The sequence below is a fragment of the Ornithorhynchus anatinus genome, chromosome 11, assembly GCF_004115215.2.
Source record: "Ornithorhynchus anatinus isolate Pmale09 chromosome 11, mOrnAna1.pri.v4, whole genome shotgun sequence".
Taxonomy (NCBI): Eukaryota; Metazoa; Chordata; class Mammalia; order Monotremata; family Ornithorhynchidae; genus Ornithorhynchus; species Ornithorhynchus anatinus.
In genome coordinates, this window is record NC_041738.1 from 4,816,798 (window position 1) to 4,827,949 (window position 11,152).

Genomic DNA, 11,152 nt, shown 5'->3' on the forward strand with positions numbered 1-11,152 from the left:
CAGCTTAATTTCCCGGTCCCTAAGCCGCGGGTCAGCGCCTCAGACGGGGCCTGTCCCTGGGGGGAGTTGATCCCCCAAGAAAGGGGAGAAGTACCTTGGTGCGGGGAGCCCCACCGAGTACTTTAAGACCGTCTGCCCCCCACCTCTATCCCCCTCCCCCTCCTGGGCTAGTCCAGACGCCAGCTTGGAGGGGCCCGGCCCGGGTCCCCAGGGGGACGGAGGGGGGGGACGGCGAATGAGGGTCCGGGCCCCCCGGGGCTGACCCCTGGTTAATGGGAACGGCCCCCGCCCCAACCGGCCACCGGGACAAAGCCGCCTTCTTCCCTCGGCCCCGCTCCCTTCGTTAGTCTGGGCGGGAAGTGTCGGCCGACACTTTTAATTAAATGGAAATAATGCGGAGTCGCCGCCTTCCCCTTCCCCCTTCCCTTCCTAACGGCGCTGACCCACTAACCCCGCTCTACTTCGCCGCCTCCGCCCGTCCAACTCCCTCTCCCCCCCCAAACACACACGCACGCACGCACAAACCCATCCCGACTGCAGCGTGGTTTAGTGGAGAGCGGACGGGCTCGGGAGTCAGAGGTCGTGGGTTCTAATCCCGGCTCCGCCACTTAGGAGCTGTGTGACTGTGGGCAAGTCACTTCACTTCTCTGGGCCTCAGTTATCTCATCTGTAAAATAGGGATGAAGACTGTGAGCCCCTCGTGGGACGACCTGATTACCACGTATCTACCCCAGCGCTGAGAACAGTGCCTGGCGCATGGTCGGGGCTTAACGAATACCGTTGTGAGCATCGTCTGCGCCGCCAGGATCCTCGCCCGGCCGCGATGGGGGTCTCTGGGTGGGCCTTTCTCCTCCCGCGCAATCCACGTGCCCCCACCTGCCACGACGGTCCCGGCGGTCCCTCCCCCGTGGGCAGCCCAGGCCCATCTTCCCATCGGTGGTCGCACGGTTGGCATGCTTCCCCCCCCCCCCCCCCCCGACTCAGCGCCGGGAACCGACCGCAGGCCCGCTCCGTCACAAACACGCGGAACCGTAGAAAGGAAACTTCATTTAGAAAGGACACGGGAAGGGGGGGGGGACAGGGCGCCGGACAGCGGGCCTGAGGACCGGGACCGTCCCGACTTCACCAACCCCCGCCGGGGGTGGAGGGAGAGGGGTGTGTGTGTGTGTGTGTGTGTGTGTGTGGGCGGGGGGGAGTCAAGGCGAGGCCCCCCTCTTCTCTCCCCACATCCTCCAGCCTCCTCCACTGACGGCCGGACGGGGCTGGCCGGGGGCGACCCCCTCCCTGGGCGCCGGACGCTGAGCTGCGGAGAGAGGAGAAGGGGAGGCGGTGAGATGGGGGGGAAGGACCGGCCTCCCACCCTCTGTCTCCCCCACCTTGGCCCGCAGGGCCCAACCCCCCCCCCCCCCCCCCCCCCCGGGGTCCGGTTCAGGGGGTCGAGGCTGGTCCCGGGGGAACGGCCAGAGGGTCGTTGGGGCGAATCCGTCCACCCCCACACCGGCACCCCCGGGGATGAGAGGCCCCGGTTAGTCAAATCGGGGCCCCGCCCCCCTCCCGCCCCCTCCCCTCGACCGTCACCTACCTCCCCGCTCGGGCACGGGCCTAAGAGCCGCCCTCGACCGGGGCTACCGGCCACAGCGGCGGCCCGGGGCCGGCCGCGGGGGCGGCGGGGGCTCTCGGGGCGGGGGGGGGGCTCTCTCCCCGCGACCCCCGGCGCCGGGGGCGGAGGGACCCTCTCTCCCCTCCCCGCAGCGCTCAGGGCCCTTCGGAGCCGTCCGAGTGGGGTCGGGGCTAAACCCGAGGATCCCGGGCGGGCGAGCGGGAGGGCGAGCGGGAGGGCGAGCGGGAGGGCCGCCGGACCTCACAGCAGAGAGCCGGGCGGGCTGGGGGCGGCTCCGGACGGCCGCGCCGGAGTCCCCAGGGCGAAGCCCCGCAGAGGCACGCACAGGGCCGGGCCCGGGCAGGACCGGCAGGAGCGGCAGGAGCGGCAGGAGCGGCAGGGCGCACAGTCGCTGAGCGGAGGCAGGGTCTGCAGAGGGAAGGGCGGGGGGCTCCAGGGGTCGGAGGGCGGGGGCGGGGCGGGGAAGGGCCCGTCGTCGGCCGGCTGAGCCGCGTAGCCGGCCGGGGGCCGCCCGTCGCCGGCCCGGGGCCCCGGCCCCGACGGCCGGGCCCGGCCCGGCCGGAGGTCGGGGCCGCGGGGCTCGGCCGCCCCCCGAGGAAGAGGCCCCGGGACCCTGGCCCCGGCGGTGTGAGCCAGAGACCAGATCCGGGGCTTCCGGAGGGGGTCGTGGGGCTCCCGGGGGTCCGGGAAGTGGGCTCCCACCGTCCAGGGGGCTCTGACGCAGGGAGACTGGCTCTTCTCCGCCTTCGCCCCGACCTCGGCGGGCTCTGCCAGCGAGCCCAGGCCGCTCGACGCTTTCTCCTCCTCTTCCTCCTCTTCCTCCTCCTCCTCTTCCTGCCCCTCTTCTTCGTCGTCGTCGTCGTCGTCCTCCTCCTCCTCCTCCTCCACCTCTTCGTCCTCCTGTAGGTCTTCCAGGTAGCTCAGCCGCAGGTCCTTGGCCCCCTTGCAGGCTTTCGGATCTGCAGAGAAACTGCCGAGTGTGGGAAGAGCGAAAGTGCCCGGGAGAGAGGGGTCAGGGGGCGCCCGGGCCGACACCGGCTCCCCCCGGCAGGGCGGGAGAGCCCCCACCCTGGACGGACCGCTTGCCTAGAGGGATCTGGGGAGGGGGGAGGGGGGCTGTACCGCTTGAGAAGCAGCACGGCCTAGTGGCTAGCCGTCCCGTGTCTGTTGTGTGACCTGGGGCAAGTCACTTCACTTCTCTGGGCCTCAGTTCCCTCAATCTGTCGAATGGGGATGGAGATTGTGAGCCCCCGTGGAACAGGGACTGTGTCCAACCCTATCTGCCCCCCGTGGGTTGCATCTACCCCAGCGCTTAGGCCGGGGTTCGGCCCACTGTAAGCGCTTGACAGATACCATAATTATGATGATGATGATGATGATTAGTATCGTATCCACCCCAGCGCTTAGAACAGTGCCTGGCACATAGTAAGCGCTTAACAACTGCCATAATAATAATCATTATTATCATTATTGTTGTATCCACCCCAGGGCCTAGTACGGTGACCGGCACCTAGTCAGCGCTCAACCAATGCCATAACAATAACTATTATTATTACACTGATGGCCGGAGGCCGGGCGGCGGCTCCGGGCCTCGTGGACCCCCTCCTCCTCGGCCCTCGCCCGTGGCCCTGGCAGGGGACAGCCTCGCCCGGAAGCCCCCAGCCCCTTTTCCTCCCTCTTCCCCCCACCTCTCCCCGCTCCGCCCTTACCTCGGTCATCGGATGCCGGGCGGCTCCCCTCCAAGCCGCCCCCTCCCTGCTCCTCCTTCCTTTCATCCCCGGCCTTGCTCTTGGGCGCCCAGGTCATCTTGTTCTCCTTCTTCAGCCGCCGGCGCGCGTTGGCGAACCAGGTGGACACCTGGGTGAGGGTCATCTTGGTGATGATGGCCAGCATGATCTTCTCGCCCTTGGTGGGGTAGGGGTTCTTGCGGTGCTCCTGCAGCCAGGCCTTCAGCGTGGCCGTGGTCTCCCGCGTGGCGTTCTTCCTCCGGGCCGAGCCGCTGAAGTCCACCGAGCCGTACCTGCCCCCCGAGACCCCCGACCCGTGTGGGGGGGGGTGCGCAGGGGACGGGGGGGAGGGCGGGCTGCGGATCCCGCCTGGGAGGGTCGGGGGGCAGATCCAACCCTATCCCGCCCCCCCCCCCCCCTCCCCCGGCCCCAATCCCGGCTGGGATTCTGCAGGCCGGGTTCTTTGGGGTTGGGGGTCGCGGAGGGTCGGCAAATCGGAAACTTGGTTGCGAAAGGGGGTTAGGACCCCTACCGGCCCCCCTCCCCGCCGCCTCCGGCCCCGGCTGGAGCCTCAGTCGGGGGTCTCCCACCGCCTTGGCCCGGCTCCCCTCCCGACCGGTCCTTGCCCATCCTTCCTCTCCGTTCCCCCCGCCCCTCCCCACCCCCCCGGCTGGGCCTCGGCGAGGACTTTACCTGTCGTACTGGCCCTGGCCCAGGGGAGGGTCGTAGGGGTAGTAGGCGGGGGGCTGAGCCAAGCCCGCGGGGAAGTTGCCAGCGGCCTCCTTGAGCTCGTAGGCGGGGCTCTGGCGGGGATAACGGGACAGGCGGGGGTCCCAGACCGGGGCCGGGGGCGGGAGACGGGTCCCCGCCGCCCCCTCCTCCGCCCTGCTCCTCCAACACGTCCCCCGCCCCCTCCGCCCCCCTCCCCCCCCCCCCGGGCCGGAGCGGTCCGAGCCGCCGATGCGGTTGGCACGGTCTGCCCTCTGACCGGGCTTTCCGCTCCTCCTCCCCCTTCTCTGGGCGGTGGAGGGGCAAGGAGGGGGTCCGGGGTTCCCTGGGTCGGGCCCAGGCCCGGGGGGGGAGGGTCTTCCGGGGTCCCGGGGACGGGTGGTGGGGGTGCCCGGAGCTGGGCCAACTCACCAGCGCGCTGCAGAGCGCGGGCGACTCGGCGCTGTAGGGCAGGTAGCCCCCGTAGGCCGGAGAGGCGGCGGGGGCGAAGGGCGGCCCGTACACGGCCAGGGTGGCACCGAGCTGGGGCCGGCCGCTGCCCAGCAGCCGCCTCTCGTAGGACGGACAGCACAGGGCGGCGGCCGGAGCCGAGCCCGAGGAGGCTGCGGCCGCCGGGCGGGCCGCCGACTCGCAGCAGGCGGAGCTGGGGCTGGTGGGCACCAGGAACTGCGCGGGCCGGGGCCGGGCCGGGGCCGGAGACGGGGCCGCAGACGGGACCGGACAGGGGAGAGATGGGCGGGTGGGTCAAGGTGGCCGGGCAGGGGAGAGGTCGGCGCCGCCGGCCCCGGACCGCGGGGGCGCCCCCGCGCCCCGGGTGCGGCCAAGGCCCGCGGGCCGCAAGTCATCGTCCTCCTCCTCATCGACGTGGTATTTGTTAACCGCCGCGTGGCTCGGTGGTTAGACCACGGGTCTGGGAATCGGAAGGCTAGGCGTTCTGATCCCGGCTCCGTCACTTGGTAGCGATGATAATACCGACATCGTTATTATTCTCGTGGTATTCGTTAAGCGTTTACTATATGCCGAGCACCGTTCGAGACTCTGGGGTAGACACAAGGTAATCTGGCCGTCCCACGTGGGGCTCACGGTCTTTTAATACCCGTATTGTCGATGAGGTGACTGAGGCATAGAGAAGTTAAGTGACTCGCCCAGAGCCGCACGGCTGATAGGTGGCGGAGTCGGGATCGGAACCCACGACCTCTGACTCCCCAGCCCGTGCGCCTTCCGCTAAGCCACGCCGCTTCTCCACGGGTCTGGGAGTCGGGAGGTTTTGGGTTCTAATAACGGATCCACCCCTTATCCGCTCTGTGTCCTTGGCCAAGTCACTTCACTTCCCTGCGCCTCGGTTACCTTCTCTGGAAAACGGGAATGAAGACTGTGAGCCCCGTATGGGACAGGGACCGTGTCCAACCTGATTTGCCGGGATCCATCCCAGCGCTTAGTACAGCTCCTGGCACACGGTAGTAACAGATGCCATCATTATTATGTGCGGGGCACTGTTCTAAACGCCGGGATGGAGACAAGGAAATCGGGTCGTCCCACGTGGGGATGGCAGTGGTGATCTCCATTTTACAGAGGAGGGAACTGAGGCGGGGGCCATCGGGGCGGCTGAGAGCCCGAGGTGAGTTTAAAGAGACCAACGGCCGACCTAAGCCCCTGTGGCCTTCCCCTCGCCTCCTCCCTCGGCTGCAGAAAAAGGTAAGAGGGGGCCCCTAAGGCTCTCAGAGGGCACTGGGCCTAGGCGACCGGGTGGCTTCTACTGCCCACCTGCTGGGCCCGGGCCTAAAACCGCACAGGGGGAGCGGGCGAGGGGAGGCTCTCCCCCCCCACACACACATGTGCACACACATGAACGCCCTCCACACACGTATGATTCCCCTCTCACACTACCGGCCGCCTATACCCGTGCGCCCTTACGAAGGTACTCCACGCATGTACGATTCCCCCTTCACACTACGTTCAGCATACACCCGGGCGGTCATACGACCGTCCTGCACACATGTGTGATTTCCCCCTTCGCCCTACCTGCCGCATACCCCTGTGCGGTCATACGCAGGCCTTCCAACACCCGTATGATTGATTCCCCCTCGACCCTACCTACGGCATACACCTGTGCGGTCAGACGAACGCCTTCCAACACACGTATGACTGATTCCCCCTCGACCCTACCTACCGCATACACCGTTGCGCACGGATGGACGATTCCCCCCCGCCACACACGCACCCGCCCACGGCCGTGCCCACTCCCGCGCCGGGCGCCCCCCGGGGCTGCCCGTCCCCGTCCCCCGGACCCCTGGGTCTCACCTGCGATGCGCTGCCGTACGGGTATCCGAACTGGGAGAAGGACATGGCGGTGCGCTTCTTCCTTCTTTTCCTCCTCTTCCCGAGCATAGGCGACGGTTCCCGCCGGCCACGGCCCCCTCCGGGCCCAGCCTCGGGCGCGGAGGGGGCGGGTGCCCGGGAGCTGGGCCGGGAGGGCCGCCCCCCGTGCCCGCCCCGCTCGGGCTCGGCCCCCGGAGCCCCCCGGGGTGGGCGTGGGGGGCGCGGGCCGGGCGCCGGCCGCTCCCTCGCCCCCGTCCGTGCCCGTGGGAGAGGCTAGCTGGCCCCGCCTGGCGTCGTCCCGGCAGTCCCGGGGCGGCAGCCTGGGCACGGGGGGTGCCCACTCCCGCGTCGCCCCTTGTCCCGGGTGGATGCGGCCAAGGGGCCGGCCCGGCCGTGCGGTGCGATGGCTCTGCCCGTCCTCCACTTAAACGCCCACTCACCCACCCCCACAGACACGCACGGGCGCGCGCTCTCCCAAGTCCGGTCCTAAAAGTGCCAAAGAAACTCCCCAGCCGGGGGAGGGGGCAGGCCGCCCCCTTCGCCCTCTCGTCCTGACCCAGCTAAGGGGGCAGGAGGAAGGGGGCGGGAGGAGCCGGAGGAAAGGGGGAAAGGGAAGGGAGAGGAAAGAGGGAGAAGCGAGGATGGAGAGGCGAAGGAGGGACACGAGAGGAGCGCGCCAGTGGAGAGAGAAGGAGGGAGAGGAGAGAAAGGGAGAGGGAAGAAAAGAGGGGAGAGAGGGAGGGGGAAGCCGGAGGAGGGAGAGGGGCGAGCGGGGGTGGGGGGGGGAGGGACGGGGTGGGGGGATGCTGGCTCACAGCTCGAGGGAAAGAGCCCAGAGGCTCGCCCCCTCCCCTCCCCCCCCCCCCCGGCAGACGGGCGGGACACGTTTATTCCCGGTGGAAGTTGGTTCCCTAGACGGGGAGTAGGAGAGTGAGGATCCAGAGGGGGTTTGGACGGGCTAGGGGCGCCCGTGCCGTCCCATGCCATGCCTCCCCCCGGGGCCGGGTGCCAGGGGGACGGGGTTCCTCGGGGCGGGGCGGGGCGGGGCGGGGCGGGAGCCGGTCCCGCCGCTCGGGGGCCGGATCGGGGCCGGGGCCGGGGCCGGGTCCCCTGGGCTGCGGGGGTGTCGGGGCCCCGGGCGTCCCCGGGGCGATGCCCGGCCGGGGCCGGAGGAGCGGGGCCGGGCCGCTGCGGAGGCCACGAGCCGCTGCGGGGGGCGCTGGAGAGCTGCGCGGGAACGGGAACGGGAACGGGAACGGGAAGGGGAACGGGAGCGGGAGCCGGAACGGGAGCGGGAGCGGGAGCGGGAGCGGGAGACGAGTCCTTGGTTCTGCGGGGAATCATCACCATCATCATCATCATCATCAACAACAATATGGTATTTATTAAGCGCTTACTATGTGCCAGGCACTGTTCTGAGCGTTGGGGTAGGTACGAGGGAATCAGGTTGTCCCACGTGGGGCTCCCAGTCTTCACCCCCATTTTACAGATGAGGTCACTGAGGCACGGAGAAGTTCAGCGGCTTGCCCAAGGCCACACAGCAGACAAGTTGGCAGAGCCGGCATTAGAACCCACGTCCTCCGACTCCCAGTCCCGGGGTCTTTCCACCCACCCGGGACCGGGGGAAGCTCTCCGAGGCCCTGCGACCCCCAACCGAACCTCCGCGGCCCGCAGCCCCCCCAGACCCAGCCGGCCACACGGGGGAAGGGCGCGGCCCTTCCAGCGGGGAGGGGCGGCCCACCTGCCGGCAAACGTCCTCAGAGGACCTTTACGGCATCTACCCCAGCGCTCAGCACAGTGCTCGGCGCGACGACAGCGCTGAGCAATCACTCCCGACATTATTAGAACCAGATACTCCGGCTTCGAGAAGGCCCGGCTTCGAGAAGGCCCGGCTTCTCGGTCCGGCTCCGAAAAGGCCCGGCTTCTCGGCCCGGGGCACTGCCCGCGGTGGGATCGATGGATGGATGGATGGATGGATGGATGGATGGATGGATGGATGGATGGACGGATGGATGGATGGAGGGCCGATCAGTTACCCTCCTCTAAGAGGAGCATTCCCCTGCCGGGAAGCGAGAGGCTGACCCCGCGGGGACGCGGGGAGAGGGGAAACTGGGGGCCGGGACTCCCGGTTTCGCAGTAGGCCGGGAGAGTCCCGCGGTTCGGACCCTGAAAGGCCGGACTTTTCCCTTTCGGTTGGGATGCCGTGGCCGTGGCCCTTCCCCGCCAGTTTTCCCCGCACCAGGCCGCTCCTCCACCCGCAAACATCTCGTGCCTTGTCTCGGTCCCCGCTCATCGGAGATGCGGGTGGGATTCCCGCCTAGAGATGGGACCGTTTTTCTCGGAAGCGTTCATCCAGGGAAGCCTGGTGCTTTTCCCAAATATTCGTTTTTTATCGCTTGACCCTCCCCGAGAATCCCGTTCTCCCGACTGCCACCTGTCCGGCCCTCGAGGGGTGGCCCTCCCCCGCCACAAAACCAGGGTGGGGTTGGATACACAGCTGCAGACCTCACAGACGTCGGTGTGCTCTGAGGGTGAGAGCTTCGGAATCTTTCATCCTCCCAGACAATGAGGGCCCGCAGAAATTCTGCAGTTGATGCTGAATTGAAAAAATATTGGCTGTGATTTAATTAAAAGCATTTCCTCTATCCCCCCTCCCCGCCCCCCCGGGACGAAATATGAAACAAACACGAGAAACGGTGTGGCCTGCTGGTTAGAGCACGGGCCCGGGAGTCAGAAGGACCTGGGTTCTAATCTCTCCTCTGCCCTTGTCTGCTGTATGACCTTGGGCAAGTCGCTTAACTTCTCCGGGCCTCAGTTACCTCCTCTGTAAAATGGGGATACGACTGTGAACCCCATGAGGGACAGGGACTGTGTCCACCCTGATTAGCTGGTATCCATCCCAGCGCTTCGTACGGAGCCTGGCATATAATGAGCACTTAACAGATACCGTTGAAGAAACCAACAACACGACAAAAAAAGACCAAAAAAACCCCCTCAAAAGCAAACAGTATAAACCTGTTTTGAATTGGGGATGAGAATGGTCACTTCCAGAGTTATTTTGACTTTTCACACGCCGCCTCAAGTGTCCTGCAGCCGGGCAACAGATCCGGGGCTTCCCCGAACACCAGTATCTGAACCGTACCATCTGAGGAAAGCAAATTCCACCACAGAATTTGGCACACCTCGCTCGACCGCTTGAGAGAGAATCACGGGGAAGTGGAAACTTTGAAAAGAAACACACAGGAAACACCCCCAAAGCAAACACCCAGAGTCACCCAAGAGGCGTTGTTTATAAGCTAAAGTCCAGTGGTGAAGCAGTGACATTCCTCTGTCCGAGTAGGGATTTTCTGGGGGCGCGGGCAAGCGGGGAGCTGTGTGGCATTTTTGTATCAAGAAAATGAAAATTCCTCAAGTATCTGCATGAATGCCCAAGTGCAGCCGGGCAGACTCATCCATAATTTATATTGCTCAGTCACCGCAGGTCTGACCGAATAAAGCCCAAATGAACACTAATTGTTTTGACTGAAGGACTGTAGTCGGTGGCTTATTGTGAAGGGCGACGGGCATCTTGTCAACAACTGCTTTTGTGGTGGAGACAAAAACGGGGACAACGATTGCTCGAACAATTCCAAGATGGATGTGTTGTGATTGCAGGTCCTGAAAGCAGAAGGTAAGAGAGGATTAACTCCAGGATAAAGTCAAATACAGAACCAGGATGTAGGGGGTCTTGATTTACCAGGGGCAAACCTGGAGCCTGGTCTCCTGTCAATCAAGAATCCAGCCTACACTCGGGGGAAGCTGCTATTTTGCCTCTGAATACCAGCAAACATTTCGAGACCAGCATTCTGAGGCCAAAGCTCGTTTATCCCGAAAACGCCTCGCTGTCGAAATACGCCGCTGGAAATCGGTGTGTTCTCTGGTGTGCCCTACTGCGAATCAACTTTAAAAGAATCACCCCAGCGTTAACCTAAAAATAATTTAGGGATTTCAGGGATGGACGACTCGGGTTCTGGTGGGCGATGTGAACTGGATGAAGTCAGAACAAGGGAGATAAAATGAAGTGTCCCCCTATGATCTGCCACTTCATTCTCATTAAATGGATGTTGAAATCTTCCTATGAACAGACACAGGGTGCCGTCTATTAACAAGGGCTCAACATTTTGAGTTACCAACAGACCTGGAGGGTTGGGAAAATGTAGAAAAAAAAATCTCGAAATAAAAAAAAATAAATGAAGGCAATGTCTTCTGGAGAGGGAAGCGTAGAAAAGATTAGGATTTATGGATTATGTGCGACTACAGCCCTGTAACTGAAATTGGTCTATGCTCAAAGCCGGGTGTTTCCTATTTCTCTGGGTCTGATTTCGAAGAATTACTAATCTGTTCTTGGAAAATTTCTCGAAAATAAATTTCGTTCTTATTCATTCGTTTGGCTTTCTCCTATTTGGTAGACAGGGTTGGTCCTATTTTTTTCCGATGGGAGGAATCTCTCTTCGCCGACAACGGATGATCCTCGGTCCAGCTGACAAAGGCTTCAGAACTGAGGCATTGCACCGTTATTGATTACAATGCCAGTCGGTTGAACCACACACTTGTACTCTCTGAGCCCAGCCAGTTGTGTTCCCACTGGGGCAGTGGGTGCAACAAGTGAGTTGGAAGGTAGGGATGCAACACATTGCGAAGTGCCACAATTAGTTTACATACAAAACCCATTTATGGCCAAAGTGCCAAGGCAAGGCTACAACACCATAACCTTGGA

The 11,152-nt window shown here is 64.4% G+C and overlaps 1 protein-coding gene across 1 annotated transcript; it reads right to left on the minus strand.

Moving 5' to 3' along the window:
- Window positions 1-1,861: 1,861 nt before the first annotated feature.
- IRX6 (iroquois homeobox 6) lies at window positions 1,862-6,450 on the minus strand. The gene is made up of 6 exons (XM_039913475.1): window positions 6,379-6,450; window positions 4,489-4,743; window positions 4,042-4,151; window positions 3,331-3,641; window positions 2,468-2,580; window positions 1,862-2,029 (listed from the first exon to the last, which is right to left on the minus strand). Exons 1-6 carry the CDS (start codon window positions 6,421-6,423, stop codon window positions 1,862-1,864), a joined length of 1,002 nt encoding a protein of 333 aa, XP_039769409.1. The 5' UTR covers window positions 6,424-6,450.
- Window positions 6,451-11,152: the final 4,702 nt, after the last annotated feature.